The sequence below is a fragment of the Labrus bergylta genome, chromosome 1 (genome assembly GCF_963930695.1).
Source record: "Labrus bergylta chromosome 1, fLabBer1.1, whole genome shotgun sequence".
Classification (NCBI taxonomy): Eukaryota; Metazoa; Chordata; class Actinopteri; order Labriformes; family Labridae; genus Labrus; species Labrus bergylta.
Genome location: NC_089195.1, coordinates 4507232 through 4533861, shown reverse-complemented (window position 1 = coordinate 4533861; position 26630 = coordinate 4507232). Strand labels below are relative to the sequence as shown.

Sequence of the window (26630 nt, the reverse complement as noted above, 5' to 3'; positions counted from 1 at the left end):
ATTCTAATTTAAAAACGCTCCAAGGAGGAACCAGGGACAAAAAAAGGCAAATGGGTTTCAATTTTTCAAAAAGTCTGACTCGTACGTCTCACACTCCCCCTGCTTCAGTTAATTAATGGTTGAACTCAACAGGTGCTACATTTAGTTTGAAAATTCAATCAAAGTTGAAAAACCAGGTGATTAATCCCCCCCCCCTCCCCTCCACTTTCTAAACCGCCACAGGCTCACAGTGTCAGCAGCTGCATCTTCCATGGCCCCATTTACAAAGTCTTCCTACATGAGAGAGAAGGAAACAAACACACACAGACACTGACAAACACTGACACACACACAAACACACACAGTTTAACGATTTCAAAGTACACAACTCTGGCCTCAGCCAATAGGAGAGAGCGTCTGTGAGTGTTTGATTTGAAAGGGACCAATAGGACAAAGAGGATTGTATATCCGCAAAAAAAAAAAAACGCAGGTGCACCATGATTAGAAAGCAGCAGCTGGTGAGGTCACAAACAGACACGGGGATACACACACTGTAAAAGTGCCCAAGCAAACACACACACACAAGCTTTTTCAAATGCACGGTAAATATTCTCCAGCACTTTTCATTCCACTATCTGGCCTTTGAGTATAACAACAAGTTTTATAGGAGCATGTAAAGTACCTCAGCGCCTCCGTCTCACCGTCCTTTGATGAATAAAGAAGGAAAAAAGTATGAATACACACATCATAAGCAAGCCAATATGGGTTTGAAATGACTACCCTTTGAAAAGTGAGTGAGAAAGAGGATATGAAAGGGAGCAGTGAAATCCTCAGAGGATTTTTTTTTTCCTGAAATAGCTTATAAAAGACTATATTTTTAAAGGGGAATCAATTGACTGTGTGTATGAGTTTGCGTTCACACATTCTAAGTTTCAGTTCGAGTCGGAGCAGCACACTGAGCGAGCAAGATGATCTGTGGCTCCTTTTAAAAAGCATCCACAGACTCCTTTCAACATAAATCCAGCATTGTCACAGGCAGCCATCCATTCCCCATCCCTGATTTACCTCCCCGCTCTATTCTCTCTCTCTCTCTCCAATCCGCTGTTATCCCCCGAGACATGTCATCATCTTCTCTGCAGCCCGGAGGTCTCGCAACATCGTAAGACCCATCGTAATCCAATTTCACATGGAGGGATGGGCAGAGAATTGCCAGCTCTGGAATACATGCACGCACAACTCTGTTTGGTGATGTCATTCAAATCCCTCCAATAACTCGGAGCCGGTGGGCATCACGATTGCTCTGTGGTCGGAGTCAGTTAGCAAATGCTTGCTACTGGGTCTGTGGCTAAAGAAGAGGCCTTTTTTCTGATCACCAGAGAGCTTGAGTTTGAGCCCCATTAAAGGTCCCACTGCTTCATTAAAGGCCTCCCCTTCAGCAAAAGGGGCTCTCTGTCTGATGAAATGGCATAACATGGGGAAATGGCAGATTGAACTGTTCAATTACAACTTAACAGCCGCACGTCGATAGGCTCTGTTCATTTCCACAGCCCTGGCCGTTGAGTTCTGGTGAGAGGGGCTTACACGGAGGCCCCGGGAGTCCATCAGGAGAAATCGACAGCAGAAGGAAATAGTAAATGAAATCTGAGCAGGCGTGCTAGTCATCTTCAGCTAGCCTCAGGGACTCAGTTAGCTGCAGCACAGAGAGGTGTTTAGTGGTTGATTAGCAGTCTATATGAGCTGCCACCCCCCCCCCACCACCCACCAAAGGCACTGTCCTCTCCAGTTTATGCCCCTCTGAAAAATCAATTAGCTCAATCACAGGGCCTTAGTTCCATTAAACATTAATGGCAGAGCGTGGCGCTCAGGGTTAGCGGCTGACATGACTCTGAGGGAGAGAGGTGATTACATCTCAGCTTTTCTGTTTTCAAGGGCTCATCAGACACATCAGAGAGCGTTTCAGTGATGATGCAGAAAATCAGACATGCCACTGAATGAGGATCAAACACTGGAGTTTTGATGTCATCTGCAATTCAGTGAAACACGAGGAGCCTGCTTCTTGATGTCAGCAGCTGTCTGTGTCGATGGCTATCCGGTGTTACAGGTTAACTTCAGAGACTTAAAACAAGAGGTGTAGTTGGATCTTGTCTCATCCTTAGTGCTATGGTCACTATTCTGATGTTTTATTGGATAATTTTCCCATTGTTGTTATTGTTTTTTGAAGTTTTTTTGGGGGGCCTTATGCCCTTTTAGATTGGGAATTTGATAGAGATTGGGAAAAGACATGCAGGAAAGGAGCCACAAGTCGGTCTTGAACCCAGGCTGTACGCTTAGAGGAATGTAGCCTCGGTACAGTACATGGGGTGACTCTTAACTGCTAGACCATCAGTCTGTTCACCCAGTGTTTCTTGTTTACATGCTCATTTTGACCACAATAGGTTGAAATGCACCAGTGAAAACATTCATGTCATCCTCTGGGTTGAATTTAATTTATCCATGAAGTCTCGGCATTAGGGTAATATTCACTTTAGCTTTTGCACAACATGAATTTTGGCAGGAAAATTCCCCTTGGGAGTTAGACTACAATTCTACAATTCACTTAGCAGACGCTTTTATCCAAAGCGACGTACATCAGAGAGTAAGAACAACACAAGCAAGGATCTAGAAAAAAGGGAACAATGTCAGTAAGAGCAAACGATCAGCTTTGAGTCTGATTGGACACACAGGTGCTGACAGGAAGTGACCAGAGGCAAAGCACAACATTGAGGGCAGTTCTTGAGAGCTCTAATCAGTATAGAAACCATCTTATAAGTCGTCGTTATCAAACAAAAACCATCGTCATTACCATCATCATCATCAATAATATGGAGACCATCATCATTAAGTTAGTAGGTATTCATGAAAGAGCTGGGTCTTTAGCTTTTTCTTAAAGGTGCAGAGGGACTCTGCAGATCCAATGTTTGGAAGTTCATTCCACCACCAGGGGGCGACAGAGGAGAAGAGTCTAGTCAGAGACTTAGGACTCTTTGCAGCAAATATGCAGATTTGTGTTTTTGACATCGCTTAGCTTCAACTTACGGTGTGTTTACTTTATATTTCCATATTTGTGGTTGGAATTTAAAAGTGGATTTCCTTTTTTTTTGTGTTAGCTAATTCCTCAAATTTGTCTAGCTGAGTTTTTTACTTTACTTTTATATACTGAAGCTTACACTAATTCATGCAATTTAGAATCTGAAAATGAAGTAATTTGAACCTTACTCATTATTAAGGTCCTATACAAATCCTGACCTGGAGCTTTATCACCTTTTGCAGCACTTGTTCCTGGCTTTTAACCTTAATGGTTGTTGTTTTTTCTCACTGAAAAGTATGTTAGGCCAGAAGGGATCACATTTATATCACTGTTTGTTTTGAAGTGATCACTCCAAGTTCACATTTTTGTAAAAAATGCCAATTTTAGACTGTTTTCGCATCGAAGTTCTTCTCTGAACACACAAGATCATTTTAAGGAGCACACTCAATAAAATGTGTCAATATAAAAACATTGTCTTGAAACTGGTGTAGAAAAACAAAAACAAAAAATCCCCTTAAAACATCATTAAAAAAATGCTTATCCTGCCAACTCTGTCAACCTAAGAGGCTTGGGTGTTCTGTTGTCAGTGCTTCAGTTTACAGTTAATGGTGGGCAGCCTCTCCCACAGTGTCTCCCACAGCCCTGCTAATAAAAGGCTAAGAGGTTTATCTGGAGTCAGGCTCTCAGGTCCTGGTCAGCCCCCTCTATCTAGCCAGGACCTGAGAGACTCTCAGAAGAGAGAGTCGGCAGCTGGTTGCTGTCCTCCAGGATCCTCCATCCTTCTCATAGCCCGCCCTTTTTTTTTTGTCTTAGTTGCTCTCCTCCAGGTCCTGCTTTCACCGAGGAGGGTCTTCTACTATCTTCCTGGCCTCCTCTGTGGAGAGGGGGGGCAGAGGTTATTTTGTCTCTCATCTCTATCTCTTGTTTCTTCAGTGTGTCACTCCTGCAAATACACATCATGTGCATCCAGCACACACACACACACACACACACAAACCCAGAGAGCCCAGCCCTCCTGCACACTCAGAGTAACAAGGGTCTCTCTCAGGACACTTGGCTAATTTAACCCCCACCCCCCAACCTAAGGCAAAGCAGGAAAAGGAGGGGGAAAGACAGAGGGAGGACACATTTGGAGGTGCTATTTTAAAATGAGACCATAGGCAACCTGAGGGCATCATATCTTATCAGAGTCATTGGTGCACGTATTTGTGTGCATGTGACCGGACTCTTGCTATTAGATACATGTAAAGGCAGATATTAATGGCTCTCTCTCTGTGGAGCAATACTGTACTATGGAGTGCAAGGAATGCAGCTAACTCACACCCGCACCCACACCGACACTGACACCGACACACACACACACACACACACACACCCATGCATGTGTTTCAGGACATTGATTTATTCTTTGCTTACTGACACCGTACAACATTTTTTTTCTGTAAAAGCAGATGATTCAGCTCTGTACAGATACAAAAACAAGCCACCACTTGCGTTCATTTCTTTATCTTTAAATAAACCTCCTGACAGTCTCATTTGCCACCGAGATGAGTTATTAGAACTCACTGACATTTCTGCGACTGAAGTTAAATTGCTCTTTCTTTTTTTTGTTATCATTATCTTGTTGTCAGAGTATAGCTGCAGATTCAGCCCTTCCTAGAACTGTATTCTCACAAGTTTCATTCAGCTGACTGCAAAAACTTCATCGCCACAGTCCTCGGGCAAATTGCTAATCAAAGCAAGACCACTATTAACTGCTGCTCTCTCTCCTCTTCCTCGTCTCTTTCCCCTTCCTGCTTTAGACAGTGAGATTGTCCCCGCCGACTGCCTGCGCCCGCGCTCCTTCACCACCGTGCGCTCCTCCTCTCTGCGGCGCGAGGCGGACGACTCCCGCCTGTCGGTCAGCCTGTGTGACCTCAACCTGCAGCAGGAGGACGGACGCTCGCCCCGCAACCACGCCCACCGCCACACCCTCCACCTGGCTTCATCTTCCTCCTCCTCCGCCTGCCCCATACCACAGAACTCGCTCAACTCCCAGCAGTCCTCTCTGCTGCCGTCATCTCTGGAGAGCGACCTCCACTTCCACCAGCTGCGCGGCGCGCACATCAAGACGCTGGACGAGCAGACCGTGGCTCGATCCGAGCACGCGCGAGAGGAACGCACCCTCGTCTTCACCAACCGGCCCCTGCGCACCGGAGAGACCGTCTTCATCAAAGTCACCAAGTCCAGCCCGGCGCGCTCAGGCTCGTTGTCCTATGGCGTGACGTCGTGTGACCCGTCTGTTCTGCGCCCCAGCGACCTGCCCTACAACCCGGAGGCCCTTGTGGACAGGAAGGAGTTCTGGGCGGTGTGCCGGGTGCCCACGCCTCTTCAAAGCAGCGACATCCTGGGCTTCCTGGTCAACCACGAGGGGGAGGTCATCCTCAGCCACAACGGCACCAACGTGGGCATGCAGGTGTGTGTGGACAACTCCCGTCCACTCTGGATGTTCTTTGGTCTGCATGGGGCTGTGACTCAGCTGAGGATTCTGGGTAAGTAGGAACCACATGGCATGGATGTTTAACACTAGTGAGTAGACACAGACATTGGAGGATTATTTAAAAGAAGACTGAAAAAAGGCAGCCAGGTGATTTAATATTGTCCTTTCATACAGTAAGAAACATTGGTGAGACCTTCTTAAACACACATCTTTTCAAACTCAAGGTCCCCCAACTTTTCAGATTTTCTGTTACTAGGCAGATTAATTGTCAAGGCAGACATATAGTTTATATTTAAGTAGCAAGAAGTAGCAGAACAAAGCAGCTACCTAGATTTCAAATAGAAACAACAGTATCCCGAAAATGTGCACGTTTATTTTTCTTTGTAAGATGATCCACTTAGTATCATAAATGTTGAAGACTTTGCTTCCTGACCAAAAGATGGTGGCTCTTTAGGCCATTTTTGTTTCCAAGGAGTGCCCCTTGAAACCCATTGAGAAAACTTCCTTGCATGGGCGTCAGATGAGCCAGTCTAAAAAATATCCCACCAACAAATGTTTGACTGGAACAGACTACTATACAGACAAAAAAACCTTGTAAAACTTAACAATTTCAATCCGATATAAATGAAGACAATGGAAAATGGAAAGCGTCTTAAAATAACCATCTTGCTCCAGAATTGTGTTCATGGTTCACTAATAATTTAACTTGTACATCATCAAATATTTCATCTAGCTCCTGTATGTGCCCTGAGTGGAGTAATGGCTGCCCTAAGTTCTTTGACAGCACACTTTTTCTTGAGAATAATCCCATTTGAACCAGTAATTCATGGTGGAAATAACCGTCCTTTAAACCCAGCGATGCGTCCCGGGTCAGGAACTCACAGATGAACATATTGATCTTCATTTGGCACAGGCGCTACCACTGGTGGAACCTCCGAGCTCCGTGCTTAATTCACTTACTCTCGGGGGTTGAAAATCTATTTGTGCTAAGTGTTGATTGCTCTGACAGTATGCCGATGGAGGATGAACCACATATCCCCCCTCTGTGTGGAAAATACAGCCATGGCCACGACCAGAACTAAAGGGTCAAGAGTTTGAGGGAGCACTTTATTACTTTGTTTGTCACAATATTTATAGCCGATGTCTTGAGGCAGGAAACTTCTGTACACGTTCATAGGATTAGCAAGACAAGTACACACTCTGTCACCAACCAGGGAAGATGAAAACAGGAAGTGAGAGAGTAGCTCTTGTGTGACCTGCACACAACAAAATGTCTCAGTGGGGGGGGGTTGCACTTTGCCTCCTGGAGGTGTGCTAGGACACCTGAGGTTTGTTTGCCTGCTCTAAATGCTTGTAGTGACAGGGGGAGCTGGAAAGGTGTGAAGCAGTTTATTACTGGCGTTCACTTCACCCTGCTGAATATATTGCCTTCCCCACGAGATGCAGGCAGCTGGGAGAAATGTGAGGAAGGTATAACTTTGCTGTAGTTCAACATTTTCCATTGTGAAGATATTGATGATTTGCAAAGTTATAAGATACCTCTTGTATTTAGACGATGGATGACAGATTAAGATACAACCTAAAACAATAAAAAGTATTTTTTGACTGACACCTTCCTTTTTTCAATAGCTGTTGTAGTTTGAAGTTTAGGCAGTAAAAAAAAAAAATATTGAACTCCCTTAATCACAGTGCTGTTATGAATCTAGTTATACAACCAGCAAACTCCGACTACAACATGAAGTTCACTTCTCCATTCACATTGTTTATGAGGCAGGGCTGCACTCAAGAATAAAAAAAAATGGAAGACAGCTTTATGGCCTATACCATTAAGTGTTCTGCTTAGAGTGGCATTTTGTTCACAAATCTGCCAAAGTCATGTCCTAAAATCCTATTCGCACAAAGAATAAACACAAGCTGTTGAATTCATCCGTTAACAAGCCGTGATTGTATATGTTCACCAAGTTATTGCAAAAGCAGTTGACAGTAAGAAGGCCGCCTCTCTGTCGGCTGTATGATGCAGATTAGCGCGTGCAGCAGTGGAGGCTGTCTCCTAATAATGCAGCTCTAAAGCGGCATAACAGCCAAAACAGCAGCAAGCCTTTCAAAGGTGTCACAAGTGTGTGTCTGTGGAGGAAGAGGCGTCTATAAATACATCCTGCTTTTCTTCAATGACGGCAGTGAAAAAGGGAAGCAGACGTTAAAAGAGGGTAGAGGGGAACAACCTCAGCTTTAACTAGAGACTGGAGATAAACCTTTATCTTGTTAAAAGCCTTATTTTAAACTTTTAACAAAAGAGAATTAACTGTGCTCACTATAGGCTACCGGTAATCGTGTCCTCTGTTAGCTTGTCATAAACTGACAACAAAGTAAACAAAGCTACATACATACAAATGCTAGTGAAATAGATAAAGAATATCAATTATCAAATAAACCTATGAATTAATTGATAAATTGACAAAAAGCAGAAAGCGGTACAAGAGGACTCGCAATGTTCCAGTCAAATCTCCACCTCTGTTGCTGCTTGATTTTAAAGAGCGTGGCAGGGGCATCAGCATGTCATGCTTTAATCTGCATAAACATTTCAAGTTAACTTCCCTCACAGTTCTCCATGTAGCTTAACAGTCAATAGAGTAGGTTGTCTGGAACCTTTTTTCATCTGAGAGAGAGAGAGAGCTCCTTGATTCACATCACTTGTGCCTATTTACATAAAGCATCCAAACATATGATACACAAGTATACACATGACAAATGTCAATACCCAAAGCTCACATCGTAGATTTTTACATTTTGAAGTATGATCACTACCATGTCAAATGTACACTCTGAATGTTTCTAATGTCAATGTGTCGAGCTCACATACAGTATCAAATATCTTAAGTTTTATTCCAACTCTTAACAAAATAAATGTTTTTTTTAACTTCTTATTTGTTCTTAAACTCATACTCACATTCCAAACATGAAAAATATATATATCCAAAGTTATTACCCATTCTTTGTCCCTCATATTAAGTACATAACTCTTATTAGGATTCACAAAAGAATAGTAGCATGTTGGTTTCTCTTCTAGAGCCGAGCTCACCTTATCTACAAAAACATCTTACATTCACATCCAAGAAAAAAATTACTTATTTATTTTCTTAAGCTCCTCTGTGTCCTTAAAGGCTTTATATGTGATTTTTTTGATCCAGCAGATGTCGCCCTTGAGCACCAGCATGAAACCAAAACAACTCGCGCTGCATTGTTGTGTTAGCATGCTAATGCTAGCGATCTTTATTATGCTCGTATCTTCACACTGCATGTAAATTTACCTGAAATGAGTGTGATCTAGAAACACAGTTAAGCAGTGAGTACAGTATGTTATTCTTCTTTTCTCTAGTCCCTCAATTAAACAACTTTTATACACGAGGGGAGGAGTCAGCCGGCCGTCCAGGCGATGTAAACAAAGTGAAGATAGGACTCTGAAAACTCTGAAAACATCACAGACAGTGGGACTCGGGTGTTACACCCATTGTAGACAGTCATGACTCACAGAGTTATTTTCAGAGGAGATACTTTATATTATTTTTATATTATATTTAAGTGTGAAAAATCACATATAAAGCCTTTAAGCTCCTCTGTGTCCTTAAGTCAGTGAAAAGCCAATCGTTTATTTTCTGTGTCCAGATATCAATGTGTCACATCATCTCCATAAATCAAAACCTTACCGCCATTTAAAGATGCAGTACATTAGCATCCATCTCGCATGTTAAACTTACTACTCAATAAGCTGGTATAAAGTTTTGGTGTAGTGCTAAAACAAAAATAAAACATAAAACATTGGGCAACCAAGTCTTTTTCAAGCATTTGGACTCAGGTACGGACCACATTTCATTCTGCTTTCTAGACAAAAAAAAAGAAGGGACACTTTCCATTCTTTCTGTTGCAAAAACATCTGAATATCTTAACGTTACTGTAAACACTACTGCTGGATTCCTGTGTTATTGCACAGAGGGATCACTTACCTCACGGTTAAATTAAATGTCAGTTTGGCAACTGTGCATGACACACCACCTGCTTTTTCTGTTTGCATTTCTAACAATCATTTACTGATACCAGAGAGGTTGACAGCACAACAGGAAACGTAGAACAATGAAACCGGTCGGAGGCACATCCATTTATCAGAGCACATCTTGGAATTCCCACTGAGGTGTGGATCATCTTTATACCAGCTGCTTCGAATCAGGAAGCAGCGCTTATCTCGCTCTTGCAACCCCGTGATCTATCGCTTTGTCGACGTTTTTAGCTTTCAGTTAGGCTTGATTCGAGCCGTGCCTTTTTTCTAAATGGAGTGAGGGATGTTAAAACTTAAAAGCTGTGCTCTCCCCAGAGGACTCTTGCTCTTCAGGGTGGCGAAATAAAGCAAGTCATGACAAGAGGCCTCCTGCTTCCAACAAAGCCCAAAGTAATGGAGCTCTCTCTAATGGGAACAGACACACTCAAAGAGAAACATCAGGTTAGCTCAGGTCAGCCTGTGAGTGCTCAGACAGGTTAATGACAGTGAATGAAATCGATACTGCATTACTTCGATTGGTGCTGAAGGCATGGGGTGCTACAAAGGTTATAATTGTAATTCAAAATATCTGTCTCTTTTACATCTATTGTATTGAAAGGTTGTGTGTATCTTTGTGGCTCGACAAAGGTGTCAAATATCCTTCCTTATAGACCAATTGCTTTAAATCATGGTTGTTAGCTTTTAGCTTAGTGCATCATGCACTTATCACTTTGCCTGCATGCTTTGGTGGGTGCATGTGTGGGACCCACTCACAAACAAGTTGGCACCAGCAGTGGTCACAATCTCAGCAGGGTACCTATAATTTAAACTTCAGAACAAGACTAAAAGACAGCTGCTTGGCATTTAAGCCCACAACATGAAAGAAAAACAACTTTGTTCTTGTGCTACTTCTTGATCTATTAGTCACTCATCCTACAAAGATCATCATTATTTCCCTTGGTCCCTTGGTCCCTTTGCTCCCGACAGCTATAAGCTTGTTGGGACCAAATATATGTAGTCAGAAAGTCAACTCAATCTTAATCTATCCAAGCAGTCATTAAGTCTGCCTCTGCAGTGAGCTGTATATTATTACTGTCGCTACATTAACTTGCATGCTAATGCGAAGTACATGCTGACATTTTTTAACATGTTGATGTTAGATCTAAAGCTACTAGCCATGATGTCACGAGCTGGCATACCTTTTCTGCTCCTACTGTTTGTATTTTTTGCCTTTAAAACTGTAAAATAATTGAAACAATAATTGCATCTTTTCATCCCGAGTTCCACATAAATTAAAGACTATTTAAACTACAGAAGACATAATAACATCATAAGTGTGCACCTTCTGGGATTCCTCCAAAATTCAGTTTTAGTTCATCACAGTTCTCGGTTAAAATAAAAGCATCAAATCTTCACTGCACGTCTTCAAGTCATTAATATTTGATAATATTATAAAACAATGTTCTAGCTAAGGGCAAACCCAACTAGCTTGCCATACTCACTATTTGGGTTTGCATATGTTAGCCAGCGTTCAGTAATAGAATATGAAGATTACATATCAGTCACATGAAGAAGGGAAGGATCTATTGTGCCGAATTGAATTAGGGGTTTTTTTGTAGATTTTATGGGATGTTTGTGAAAGTGAAAATTCTGACTTAAAAACTGTTGAGTCAAAACATTTCCTCCAGTACACAGTAAGGAATGTGAGCAGAGAGATTTGTGATAATTTATACATTTTTTTTGGAAAAGAAGAATAAAGTATACAGCAGCCTTTTTTGTTTAGAAAATGTTGGTGGTGAGACACACTGATCAAATAAATGCCATCCCAAGAGCACCACCAGAAGCACGGCACCCCGTCCAAAGGTGGTTCAGTCTGACATGAATATAAGTGACAGAATTTGTGTTTTCTAAACTCCCCGTGCCAAGACTTGTCACGTACAGTTTTACCCACAGGGACACACCAACTCTAAGACGTCATGTCCTGTCCAGTATCCTTCTCTATTGTCCAAATTTCTCCCATTAGAGTGATTTATTCAACACACCAAAAAAAAACACACAGCAGCTGACAGTTGAACTCTGAGAGGGAGATATTGAAGGGACCCTGTGCCTCGTGGCGGGGGGAAATAGGACACCCATCCAGTGACCCACTTCACATATATTATAGATTCCATTAAAATGTCCGTGTGCTCATGCTCCAGTGAAACCTCTCACCCACCCACATCCTCATGCACTGCAGCTGCCACCCTCCTCTCTCCTCCTCTCCTCAACTTCTGTCATCTTAGCTGCAGTCTTCTTCTCTCCTTTCTCTATTTTCTTTTCCGCTCACTGCATCTTTTTGTTTCTACAGGATGTATTCAAAATGAACACGCATGTATCCCTGCTACATGACTTCCACTCAATCCTATATGTCTGTGTAATGTTGTTATAATGCACTGCTCTTTCTTATATGCATGCACTACTTAATTCCAGTCCATGTAAACAACAGTTTGTGTTTGGTTTGAGAAATGTGTGGATGGGAGCGCATGACGTCAGAGGTCAACACTGGAAACAAAAATGTAAATATGTGAAAGCTTTTTCCAGTGATTTCTTCAGGAGTATAAACCTATTAGACATTTTTATCAATATTACTGTATTTAAAGGTGCACTATGGAGTTTTGGTAGAGAAATGCAAAAGATGGAGAAGTGTACAGATTATGTGGTTTATGTTCATAACTCTGTACACAAACTGTCCTCAGAGGAAAATGTGACACCGTAACTCTACTGGTAGCTTTTTAGCACCAAACAGTGATCCAGGGACCCAAAGTAAAGTTTGTGTATTTAGTTCAGAAAATATAGCAGAGAATTGTTTCACTTCTCCAACTTTCAAATTCCACTACCAAATCTACATAGTGCACCTTTAATTACTGAAAGTCTTGATTACCTACAGAAGGGTTCTGGGGCCAACCAAATGATCAAAAGGAGAGGGGAAGATAGATTTGTATCGTATTACATTTTGAAATGTAACAATGTAAGTGCAAGGTATCAGTTAAAAAAAAACGTAGTTTTTTTGCATTTACAGAACTTGGTTTTTGATATGTTATGTTAATGTTATGATATTTTCAGAACCAGTGCAAAAGTCAAAGCAAAACGTGAATCAATATTTTTTTTCTTCATTCAATTCAATAAAATTCAATTCAAAATGTTTATTGTCATGTGCACAGTAGGAAACATGTTTCCCTGTACAATGAAATTCTTTATTTGCTGTCGACAATGAATGCCAACAATAAAATATTACAATTAAACACAGCCAAATAATAATAATAAAAACAATAATAATATATACAAATATACAAAAAACAAGGCAATTTGAAGGCAGTAGAGTGAGGGTAGGAGTGTGAACAGTCCGTGCTGAGGGTGCAGAATGCAGAAGAAACTTTTCTATTTGCTTAATCATTTTAAACTAAAGGTTGACCTTTTGACCTTATCCTCAAAATGCTTGTGGATATGTGTATGATACTTGATGTGTAGCTGTGCGGGGTGATGGCTTTGGTACCATGGAAAGAAACGAGCTTTAGTCTTTTTGCCCACTCGGCTTTAAAGATTGAATGATGATCTCTAATGGATAAAGTTATTTTGTACTGAGCTTTTATTTATTTTGCAAAACTGGAAAAGCAAAACATGTCCAACTGACACCTCAGTTATTTTTAAAATTGAAATTGCAGGTTTTTGTTATTTTTTGATGCAACCGTTCAGTGAGAGGCTATAGAATGTGAGCCCGAGAGTAAAACAGGCTACTCTTACTCTTTTTTTTTGTTCCAGAGGCTAAAACCTTCAAAACTTTCTTTTATCAACCCTCTATCTTTTTAGTCATAATGCTTGCATGCAGATAGTCCACATAGGTTCATACATATGCATGGAAGCACTCACACTCTCCTCACTACACCTGATAGAGGGATTTAAAAAATCTGGGATTTATGACTGCATCCTGCTTTTTTCCTCTAAAGATAATATCTCCAGCACATTTTCTGCAGCATGGTGAGCCATGAACTCAAACTACTACCTTCTTAACTGTTTTCCTCTCATCCAATCTACACAGAGACGTTAAAAAAACAAAGCCTAAGTGCACATTCGTCCCGATAGAACCACAGAACAAGAGCTTCTCTGCAATTAGATTAACAGCCACCCACTTTGAAATGGCTTGTTTGAAGATAACATTTCACAGAGGAAACGTTAATGTAAACTATTCCTACTCTTCTTCTTTTATTTCTGTTGCTTTTGTGGTCCATCAACAGGCCTGAAGATGTAACATTCACCCTTCACTCCCCTCGTGTGTTGTAAAAATGAACGTCTCCTTTTAAACATGAACACACACTAAAGCCTCGCAAACCCGTCTCTGTCCTCCTCTACATCCCTCAGCCCCACCCACCTCCCTCTTCACATACTCTGCATACCTCCCGTGCTTTAATAGGAGGAGGCTATCTCCAGTAAATGTTGTTCTAAAGATGGATAGATGGGTGGATGACTAGATGGATAGATAGCAGTAGAGATGTGGCCACAGAGAGGCAGCCTGTCCTCACAGCTGTTCACACAGGTCACTTTAATCAAGTGTAGAACAGGCGGGATCAGGGCCGGGCACCACAGATCCTGCCTCAGCTGCCTGGGAGGGGACGTGCCCGACTGCCAAAGGGATTAACAGAGAGAGATGGGCAGAGAGAGGGGGGGAGGTGGTGTAGAGGGAATAAAGATTCAGTTCCAGGGGGGACCTCTTGTGCTGCAGGGCAATCAGGCTAGGAGTAATCCAACGAAAAGCTGAAACATGTTACAACAGCACCTTGTAATGGTGGCACAGTGTTTATTAACAACACTAAGTGATTCAATCTGAGCCTTTACTTATATACTGTAGATCACAAAACATGTCGGACATGTAAACAGTGAGGTTTCTAGAGCTGCTTTATTTCCTTTTTTTTTTGCAAGGTTAAGGACCTCAGTATGTTAAAACCTAGAACTGTTTTTTTTGTTTAGGAGGATCACTATGTTGAAAATGTTATCTGAAAAAAATAAGTCAGCAGGGATCATTTTTGTAAACGGTCAAATTGATTCAACGTTAAAAGTTTTTAAGATTGCTTAACTAATTATCTGAAGCAATGGCAGCCTGGGCACTAGTTGCACCATTTTAATGATGTCAGCAAGTAGTGATTATGTTTGATTTGATTATTTTTGCCATTTCCAAAAAAAGAAGAAGAAAAAAGCACAAAAGATAATTCACAATAAAATTAGAAATCGAGATCAGATTAAAAGTAGGTATAAAATCACAAATATGATTTCAAGGAAATAATATATAGACTTAAACACAAGTAATGCCACTCAATCATCACTATGGGCCGCTGTACATGTGTGGTGCAGAGACCCTGTCCTCTGTATTTTGATGTTTTGGTTGACACATGATGTTTCTGGGTAGGGAGCTGGTGTGTTTCCCTAAGCCAATGACAGGGCGCATGTGAGTTCAGGATTGGATTCAATTAAGCGATTTTACGCAATTCAAAACCTGTAAATAAGACGGCCGTAGCAAAGACAAAATATTATGGTCAAAGTGAGGGAAATGCCAAATGGATAAAGCTCTTTCAAAAACGTAGGGATGAACCTTGTTTATCCTTTCACCAGCGGAATTTAGAGTTTGTCTGTTTTCTGTTGGACACTCGGGGTGCCAAACACAGGCGGTTAGCTTGTGCTAACGTGCTAAATAATCAGCTTTTTCCATTATAACAAATGTAATAGGCCTATACTCTAGCATGCAGTGTAGCTACAGGCAGTTAATGTTACACGCTAAAGTCCTGCAGTGGTAGCCCAGGAGGAGCGGCCCACTTTAAAAGTTGTGTTTACAAGCTGCAATGAACATTTCTACTGACTCTACCTTTAACATTGAAAGAGTGTCCGTTTTATTACTAAGACCCAAAAACATTATCAAAATGAAATAAAGATTGAATTATGTTATTGAGACTACAACTACTCCGAATTGTGGAAATACATCTTAATAATGTAAGATAATCCTGACTCATCATAATCATCATAATGATAATACAGAGAAAATGTGACTCTTCCCCAATTTATCCTCATTTGAATAATTTGCCAATTCGATTACTTAAGTAACAGCGACCTTAACCAAAATGATACATCAAGTGGCTGCAGATACAAAAGTTAGCAACATGCTGCAAAACTACCATTGAAAATCAACAGAACACTTTGTGATTCTATGGTCAGGTTGTTTTCCAATTCATCTCCGCAAAGACAAGTTGTGAGTTTCTTGATAAAGAATCAGTCAGTGTGTCCCTGCCTTTTTCCCCAGTGCGTGCTCATACTTGAGCCTGTAGAGCTTCTCACGCACACTGCCTCGATAAGGAGTGTCACTCTGCTCATGTTGTGCCCTGCGACAAACTCACAGTGCTGCAAGAGACCTGTTACATCACGTCACACACTTAACATACTGTACAAAACATGCACACATCAAGGCGCCGAGGGGCTCGGGAGCACCAGGGTAACCCCTGGTATGCAAACAAAAGAGATCCTTGACAAACCCCCCCCTGTCCCCAAAATACAAATTCACAGCTGCTGATACAGAGTCATACCACTGACATGACTACTCACCAACAAAAGCATTGCTACTCTTTATGACCTGGCTGTTATGGGCCAGTATTTCTAAATTCTAATGACCCATTATTGGATTGGCCCTAAAATGAAATCTGCCTCCGTCTGGTGTCCGGGGCATCAGATGGATTGATCGAGCTGCCGGTGCAGATGGCGGTCTGGCAGACTGCTGGGACATTCGTTAGCATGGAGCTGTCATCATAATGTTTCTGGTCAGTGTTGACTGTGACTCTGCCACAACAGATGACTCTGGTTCCACTTCTTTCCTCCCTCTGTCACCAAACTAAAGTGATGCTTTTTTGTAATAAAAATCTCTCTGAACTAAGATGGTTAAATGTGAACGCAGCGGCTGCTTCGGGGGGGCTGTTGTTGTCGTTGTGCTATTTTTGACAGCAAGCTTACGGAAGGTAATTAAAGTAATCAGCGTTTACATTGGGAGGCAGCTAAGCATTTGATGGGAATTCTTTGTTGATGATTTTATGCTTGCTCCGTAAGGCAGCTCATTTGCATCTTATTTTGTCGGGTATTTTGGCGTCTCTGCAACACCTTTGATGGTAAACTATTAGAGTTATTTTCAATGACAAAGAATACCACCAAATAACTGACATCAGACGACGCCTGTGGAAAACATTTATTCTGTCATTTTAGATTAAACACCACATTTTGCATATCTCTGATGATAGTGCAGAGTGACATTTTAGAGCCATGTTACTGTTTGCAGATGAGTCAGAACAAACCAAATACACAACATCTCTAATATCAATAATAGGATCGCAGTTTAGGTAGATGGCTGTTCATCATGAGCCTGGTTTTGCAGGATTTCTGCCTCTTAAAAGGAAGTGTTTTATTGCCACTAACTTTGCTAAAACAGTCAATCCGAGTTGGCTATCCTGCCAATGTACAATTATAAAGTCCAACAGTTACTCTTAAGTTATTGTCTTAATAACTCAAGATGTCTGCCTGGTAAAAGGACATTTTTTCTTGCCACATGATGGATTCATGTTGGGTCTTTGTAGATAACATAAGAGTAAGGTCTTTGACCTGCTCTTTTGTAAAGTGTCTTGAGATAACATTTGTTATAAGTTGGTGCTATTCAAATAAAGATTAATTGATTGATTCACTCCTGGGAGACACATCCTGGGCGGTTTAGATGCTAAATGTTTGTTTTCGTTTCACTAGCTAGCTACGAACTAAGCTGCCACCCAATCATTCCAATCCTTAATTTATAGCCTGAAATTAGAAAAAGAAGCTAAAACAGGCTGAAAAACAGGGTAATCATTGCCTTTCTGCCGTGCTTTATTCGTGAACTCTTAAACATTAGGATCACTATGCAGGGACTTAAGACATTATGTGCAGTGAATGGCAAGATAAGATTATTTGATCTATTTTGAATAAGTTAATTTATTTTGTGTTATGTTAATCCGATTTGTCATGTAAATCATTCAACACCCCGAGCGGTTTTAGTGTCTTTCCAAGCATCGTAGGCATCTCGACATGTGTTCTCTAAACGTGCTCTTGGAACTCCCATTTGTTCCAACTGTCCATCATGTAAATTTAGGACATGGAAAGAATGGAGGATGCCTGCTTTGTTTTGAAAAGCACTTTCCTAAAAAAAGAAAGAGGGGCTCTCCCCCTCTTCTGTTAAGTAATGTGTATTTTTAAAATGGCTGTCTTCATCTCAACTATAAATGTAACCCCTGATCAGTGACAAATAAGCTAATTCCACTCAAGCTCATTGTCTGTACTGTTGTTTTCAAGAGATTCATTCAGGAGAAAAAAAAAGCTGATAAATGGAAAGTGTTTTTGCTTAAATTTCTTGCTTTGGCCACTCAACCTCCTTTATAATTTCATATAAATGAGAACTCTTTGAATTTTCTATTCCAACTTGATCTTCAGTGTCCAAAATCTCTCTTAGACTACCGCATTAATCACCAGTAATATCAACGAGACAAATTCCACACTATTTCTTTCAACTGTGGTGAATGGAGTGATGATTAAGACGACTAACTCCCTGCCGTTATCTACCCCTAGGTTCCACTCATCTCGGTGATCAGCGCACCACCTCAAGCCCGAGCTCGCCCTCCTCCTCTCCCCACACCCCCAGTGCCCTGGACAGTGGTAGCTCTGATCCAGTGCTGAACGGAGGCCTGTGCTCTGCCGCTTACTGCAGCTCAGCAGGGGGTAGGTACACCCAGAGAGGAAGCTACCACTGCAGAAGAAGAGAATCAATCACCCCACGGGGGACTGAGAGGAGGTCATTAATGGGTAGTAGCAGATGCCATCCTGCAGTAGTTAGGAGCAATGGCCAGCACTTCATTGTCCCACTGGTGCTGCAGCTGGATGCAAGAAAATGTTCAGCACGAGTCACAAAGCAGGGTTATGTAAATGGACCTGACTCAGTATCTTTTTCTTTGAGAGGATGCAAGACACCAGACTTAAACAAAACTTACTGCACAACCAGGCCCTATATTAAAGGCTTTCTATGTGATTTTTCACACTTAAATATAATATAAATCAAGTATATCCTCTGAAAATAACTCTGTGAGTCATGACTGTCTACAATGGGTGTAACACCCGAGTCCCACTGTCTGTGATGTTTTCAGAGTTTTCAGAGTCCTATCTTCAGTTTGTTTACATCGCCAGGACGGCCAGCCGGCTCATCCCCTCGTGTATAAAAGTTGTTTAATTGAGGGACTAGAGAAAAGAAGAATAACATACTGTACTCACTGCTTAACTGTGTTTCTAGATCACGCTCATTTCAGGTCAATTTACATGCAGTGTGAAGATACGAGCATAATAAAGATCACTAGCATTAGCATGCTAACACAACAATGCAGCGCAAGTTGTTTTGGTTTCATGCTGGTGCTCAAGGGCGACATCTACTGGATCAAAAAATTGCATATAAAGCCTTTAAGAGTCGACATTGCCTCTTAAAATTTATCTCGCTAAAAGCAAAAAAAAACAAACGCAAGCAATAGAAATCAACACTTTAAAATTTGTATGTGGTTTAGTACAGATTTAGTAATTGCCCAAAACAACTTTTAGTAGTAGCTTGGTTTTCAGAAACTTTGTGATACTTATACGTAGCTGTTTCAAAATACAAGTAAAATAATGTGATATCAAACAGAAAATTATTTGACTATTATGTGTCCCTTATGTGTGTGTTTTTTTTTTATCTTTTAATGTCACCACAGGAACAACCCCAAATTCACCAGTCAGCCTCCCGAAATCCCCCACGTTCCCAGCAGGCCGCGGGCCTTGGTCTGATGAGTGCTCCATCTGTTACGAGAACACGGTGGACACGGTGATCTACGCGTGTGGACACATGTGTCTCTGCTACACCTGTGGCGTCAAACTCAAGAAGATGTCCAACGCCTGCTGTCCCATCTGCAGACGGCAAATCAAAGACATTATCAAGACCTACCGGAGCACATAAGGGGGACAGGACGCCTAACGGACAGGACTGCCTTCCTTAAAAATAAATCGGCATAATCCCAGTGCCAGGGAAATTAATGTCTCAGTTCAGGGAATATGAACTCTGGTTCATCCAATTCTAGTTGTTTGAACCTTTTCCAAAGCTGGTACTGTGTCTCTGGAGGGTCTCTTTCTTTTTAGAGGTGACGTCACAGCATCCCTGCAGACGGTGCACTGTAAGAGGCATGGGAGGTTCCACTGAGAACTTCATTTTTGCCAGAAATGTTCACTTTCTCTTGCATCCTGACTGACTTTGAGACAAAAAATTCTTACACTCTGTAGTTGGTTGAGCCATGTTGTACGATTTAGGGAACGCTCCGGAGCAGATTAGTCACTTTGGGGCTGAATGTGTCAACAATAGTTCTCTAAGAAGAAGCTCTGAAATATGTCTCCGACCTGGTGCGGACTTCTGACATCAATCAAGACGAGCCCACCTTGCAGCAGGTTACATCTCAGTATGACACAACTTGTGTCTGTGTGTGACTGAGATGTGAAGACAAGAAATCGGTCTAGTAACGATGTAGTGATGGATTTCTGTAATTGTCGTGGTGATTTATCAGTCAGTGATGTGCTTAGAGATGCAAGACAGTGCTGAGTCAAATTTTAAATAGGATTGTAAAACCTCTTTTTACTTGTGTAATCTAATGTACCGTAATGGTAGTTCTATTGCAAACGTCGGTGGTAGCTATGTTGTTAGGCTAGCTGCTTGCTCTGCAATGTGGTATGTTGCACTGAAATCGGCTTCATCCTCTCAAAAAAACAAAACAAAAAAAAAACGCCCTGTTATTGACAGAGGATAATGAAAAACCTGCGTCCAGCCAACTCAGCAGCTACAAATCCACAAAAAAAAAAAAAGAAACCGGAAGTGATTCTCCTCAGGGTTAGCAATCTTTTGTAAGAAGATTTGAATTATTTCCCCTAACTTTTCCTGTATACCCAGGCCTTGTACACTGTGAGCGCTCATGACAAAAAGGGAGTTCCTCTTAAATAGTTCCCCAAAATACAACATTACGTCAAAGGATTGTTGCTATGATATCAGGATCAACCACAGATACAGTACAGCCTCCTGCCTTAACCCAGAAATGGTTCAGTTGTCACATGCAGATGTGTCATATTCTGTGTTTTTCCAAAGCCCCTTAAAAAAAAAAAAATGTACCAAATGATGCTGTTTGTGTGCCACACACGGCTTTCTCAGAGGGAACAAAAAGCACACAAAATTCAAGATATTTTTGTAATGTAAATCTATGACATTTCAAATATTTATACACTTCACCAGCAACAATCCTTTATAGAACTCAGTTCAGGGGCTCATATTTTTAATATTTCTACAATAACTATCCCCTTTAAATTCATGATGAAATGTCTGTACACCCCCCTTCTGAAATGTCAACTCAGCATCTTATAATAGCTTATAATATAACACGACATCACTCGAAGCTGAGATTCTCTATTTTCTTTTTTTGTTCAATCTACAATAAACTTTATTTTGTAAAAAATCAACACATGGGGCTCAAACCTATGCTGCTATTGTATTCGCCAGCTGTCCTTTTCTGGGCAAAACGCCATCACCAGTGATGACACATCTCCTCTTCGTCCAACTTTTACACTTTGATTACGCTACAGCTTGAAGTGTTAAATCACATCTGAATGTTATCTTTATGTATTTAGAGAGTTATTTTTTATCAGTGTGCGTGAGCTGTAAAACAAAACAAAAAAAAGTATTTTTTTTTGTCATTATGATTCTGAAATGTTTCCTTGTTCATCCAAAATCACAAGAATCTAAATCCATTCTTGTTTCCTAATAGAGAGAATATAGAGAGTTGCTTTTACCGACGCAATAAGAAATATTGCAGTACACAATCAGAACCTCATTGCTTCGGTGTGCAAGTTTTAAAATCTTGGTTATATTACAATTTCTGTATTCCAGATGGGTTTTTTTGTTTTGTTTAGTAATTTATCTTTTTGTGTGTGAGCCCAGTTTAGAGAGCCCTCCTATCCCTTTCTGTATTTATAATTCTTATCATGATATAGTCAGAAAGCCATCACTGTATGGTAAAATGATAAATGTCACTTTATAAAGCTACTGATTGTAATCTTGTAAATGTTTTTTATGCCACCTCTGCTTTGGCTCAACTATGGCTTGTTTTATTCTGTGCAGACTCTCCGACCAAATTGTCTTTATTTTAAATACATTGTAAAAAAAAAATGTAATTCCCTCTTTGCAAAATCCTGTGTTCAATTTGGGTCAGCCATCATTATTCGGACCACATTGTTTGGTAATTAAGCTCCTATTTTAGTAAGAGTTAGGAAATGATTTGTCTGAAGTTTTTATCACATGTAACTGATCTGCACAATCATTTTCTGTGAAAGGATGTAATGCCATTTTTTAGTTTTGAGATATATTTTTGAATTCAAATGAGTCCACAGGCTCCTTGAATGTTTCTGATCCTGTAATTTGATATTTATTTATTCCTCCGAACCTGCTTTGCTGGAGTGTTTTCTTTCTTTCTGCATTGCAACTATAGGATACGAGTGTGTCTGGGGAAATCTTACAGCAGCACATTAGAGATTCTTTCTGTAGATTCTTGGTACTTTTTTTTTTTTCAAACATGCATGAGTTATCGGTTTACTACTCTGCGTGAACATCGGGACCAACTTAAGACTAGCATCAGAGTGGAACACTGTTAGTGTTAATGTAGACTGGAACCAGTGGCTAGAAATAATGTGTATATATAGCCATTGTTGTGACACAGCAAGCAAACCTGTATTTTCTTTCTTTTTCTTTTGAAACAACAAGTGTTTGTTTGTGAGCTCTGATCTGTGTGAGTCGGATGATTGTGGTTAATAAACTTTCCAGATGTGTTTGAGCATTGTTTTTGTTTGATGTGTTTTCTTAAAGCTGCATTCATTTCTCTTTTTTTCGCCCACCTTTGGGTAACACGACAAGCTGCAGACATCTCGAGAACAATTGTGAAGAATCATCAAGCCTTAGCATGCCAACATTGAGATCCAGAAAACACTAAGCAATATAAGCAGTCGTCAGGGGTGTGTCCAGATGTGCTGGACTGGGGTGGCCCAACTGGTGTAGTGACTTGTGAAGGGGTAGCCTGAAGTTTGTGCGCACACATCTGAATGAAGGACATTTATTTACCCCGTCTGTCTGCACCAATCACAAATAGACTTTCACTTACAGAAGATAATGGCACCATACAAAATAAAAAAATAAAAAAATTGTAAACAAACATCTGCACACTGAAAAATATCAGCTGCCTGTTGCAACAAAGCATGAATAGTGGATTTCAACCTCTGACAAGGAAAATAGCTTATCATTGTGTTTTGGGGTTTGCACCTGGGGTGACCAATACGATTTCAATGGGGTCCCATGCCACCCCTCTGGACATGCCCCTGGCAGTCATTTCAAGTTATGTTTCTATTTTCTCTCTTTCTTTTATAAGCTCTGTTCTTGTCTCGACCAACGGCTAAAAAAAACGTAAGCCACATTGTTGTCAGCCTTGAATCAAAAAAACTTTTCTTGTGATTTCACCGTTGCAGACATTTTTCAATGTTGAGAATATAATAAAGAGATTTATGTGCATGCATTCCAGAAATGATGTTTTTTTTGTTAGATGGACATTGAGCTTAGTCTTAACTCTTTTAAGTCAGTCGTTTTCCAGTCTGGACATTTCAATTGTCAAAATAGTTGTGTTTTTTTGTTTAATGGTGGCCTTACTCTTACAACTTTCAAAGACACATTTCCAAAGTAAAATCCTGAGAGTTTTGCTAGAGTTGGGGCGCACTCCTGTGATCTTGGTTGTTTTGTGTAAGGGGGTCATAGAACTTAAACCAGGCGGTTGTAATGAAGTCTTTTTCTCGTCTTGGCTTTACCATAACATCAAACTTCTTTAATATTACCACTTTAGTCTTCTCTTATACAAGTTGAGTTGTTGACATCACCTTGTCAACACCTATTGGAGAGATTTGGCCAGCACCAAACAGGAAGATGTAAAAAGGCAACATAGCATTGAGGCAAAGGAACGTGCAACTCTCCTGGACTGTGGAAAAGGAGGAGAAACTAATGTCCTCCCCTTTGTACAACAACAAGAGTGTAGAAGGAAAAAAGGTGGACAGAAATTGTTGTTGCCATAGAAATCCCCCTTGAGTATGTTATAGTTCTGGTTTCTAACCGTGAATATGAACTCAATCATTATTGTCTGGATTTCGAGGGGCCACAGCAATTACTTTGAACCTTTTTCCTTCTCCATTCTGTCATGGTACAAAAGAGAGGACAGGTCAGACAGTCTTGCCCTCTCCAAAACTCCACCAGTTTCTCCTCCTCTTCAGTTTCCTGCTCAAAAGTTGTAGTTGTAAATCTCCACCAGGTGCATGATGGAAATAATCTCAATAGGAATCTAATTATAATCATCCAGTTAATGACGTTGTAAGATCTTAAAAAGTCTGTGGGTTGCTGACACGTGGTATTTGGATGTGAGAGGGTTTCAGACATCAGTCTTTAAGTATATGAAAAATAATGTTTTTTTGTGTTTTTTACATATAAAACTATATAAGTACTCAAACTGGCATTTAAAGGTTTAAAATCCTGAAAATTAATATTGTTTTTATATCAATCAACAGATCTGGAGTTGGTAAAAAAAAATGAAGTCAATCAAAGTAGGAAAAAAACATTACTGTATAATACTTTTATTGCCATTTATGAACGGCTGTCATGTTTTGCCACGATGACTCTTAAAATAGTACTTTTAAAATAGATAGTCTGAAGGTTAAATTCTTTAAGTCTAAAATATTTTCTAATGCATGACATTTAATGTGGTGTAATTATGGTCAACAATGAATAGATTTATTCCTTCCAATACAAAACGGGAAGCAGCAACATGGACAGAAGATCAAAATCTAAGGCACTGTACACATGGCTGCTCAACTCAACCTAACATGATTGTTGAATGCATGCTAGCTACAATGACAGTGAAAGCATGGTGATGGTAAGTTCCAGTTAAAGGAATACTTCACCTGTTGAAACATGAATCTGTATTGACATTGGGGTCATATATGTAGTAGAAATGTGAAATACATTTTGAAGTTGGTGCCTTCTTGGCCGTGAAAAGGCAGAAAGTGTATTTTTGGCTCATGTGGATGAAAGACACCAAATACCAGAATGCACAGCACTGCAGGCCACTCCCACTAAGGTCCGAATCAGAATCAGAAATACTTTATATACTTTACAGTATAGTAGTAGAAATATAGTAATAAAAACATTTACAGACATATTTACTTCAACACATAAGACCATTTCCTCAATTGATTTAGAGATTTCGTCCAGAAGGAATTGGTATCTTGGAAATTCCTGGCAGAAAACAGACTCTATGTCTGTGTCCATAGGCAAACAGTGAGAGCACTGACACTACCAGTCCGCCCCAGCTCGAGTCGGCCCGGGCTCCTCGTCCTCACCGCGGCGGCAGCCAGCAATAAAGCCGCGAGATGGCTGCTGCCGACAGGCCGGTCTTGTGTCTCAGCGAGCGGCCAGCAGCTGCCCCGGTGGGTGGCCGCAGCAGCCAAACACAAGACCGGCCTGTCGGCAGCAGCCGTCTCGCCGCTATATTTATATTTTCGCCATTATCAGCTATCTCCATAGAGCCTGTTAGCATAGCTTCCAAGCAATGTGGCGGACGATTCTGGGAGTGAGTTCCCACCCACTGATCTGTGATTGGTCTGTAGCTTCAGTGGTCGAAAATATGAGGAACTAGCATTGTAGTTTCACCCCGCTAACCGGAACAGCTTCCAGTGATGCAAAAATCGTCATTTTGCGTCACTGGAAGCTCCTTTTCAGACTCAGAAATACAAAGATTTCCCATCTCAGGGGAAAATGAGGGCGGGATGCACGACCATTCAAAATACTACCAGGTTTCTAATGATACAAATATTAATGCAAATGGGTGAAGTATTCCTTTTAGGTAATTAGAGCTGAGAAAGTTCCCACCTGGCTGGACACAAACAAATACGGTAAAGTGGCTTAAAGGCTCTGTGGAGCTAAGGGAAAACAGATTAGAATGACGTTTATTTGACGGTTACTACATTCTGTGTTTGACTGGCAATGACTCAGTCAAACATGTGGTCTTGTAACTAACAAGGTCTGGCATGAACATCACATCAAGTATATCTTCACTAAGCAAACACATTAAAGCTCATGCCACTGCAAGATCAAATACTATGTCTATAAAGGCTGCTTTGCCTTTTATACCTCACATTTGGTGTTGTCCTGAATTTCACAATCTGAATAATTATGCAGCTGTGTACTAATGGGCAGTAGCTCTGTCATGCCCTTCTGCAGGAATGATTACATGCTCAAGCTGTGCTGGTTCATTAATGCTCTGTGGCTCTGTGCAGCAGAAATGTCCCATGAGTCACTAAGGGCCTGCTTATATCTTTCAGTTTTACCTTTTCCTTTGTGCAATACATGGAAAATAGAAATGTTGGAACCCACATAAAAGTAACATACTCTGGTGTTCTACCCTTAGGCTGCCATTGATTTCGACTTCTGGAGAGTGACATCAAATGGTGGCACCAGTCTTTTTCACATTTGTTTGACCCCGCACAGAGATAAACACGTCTTCTGTTCAATTTGATTTGATAACCCATGATTTATGAATGGTGTTTACTCCATCTGAAAGGCAAAACGATTTAACAAAGCTTACTTTCTTTCACTGAGACACTTGAATACCAGTAGCAAAATTGAGATCAGGTTTATCTCTGATATAAAAAAGATAACAATGATTAAATGGATAGGTCTGTTTTTTTTACAAAAGGGGGGATTTTACAAAAGGTTATCGCAGAAGCTCCTTTTTTTCCAGTTCTGAAACCTTTCTTCAGTAAACCTCTGATCAAAGTTGAACCATCAAAGGTTCCTGGAGGATCCCCTAAGCATTCAAGGTTCCCCAGAGTTCCTTGGGGCTTTCCTACTGTGAACA

General features: G+C 40.8%; 1 protein-coding gene across 2 annotated transcripts in view; it reads left to right on the top strand.

Moving 5' to 3' along the window:
• The window catches only part of neurl1aa (neuralized E3 ubiquitin protein ligase 1Aa), a 74611-nt gene extending 52091 nt beyond the window's left edge, over positions 1-22520 (top strand). For both annotated transcript variants that reach the window (XM_020639101.3, XM_020639102.3), the window contains exons 4-6: positions 4849-5577; positions 18208-18357; positions 19371-22520. In XM_020639101.3, the coding sequence (XP_020494757.2) occupies positions 4849-5577; positions 18208-18357; positions 19371-19612 (1121 nt within the window). In that variant the 3' untranslated portion in view covers positions 19613-22520. The remainder of the gene's footprint in view (positions 1-4848; positions 5578-18207; positions 18358-19370) is intronic.
• Positions 22521-26630: the final 4110 nt, after the last annotated feature.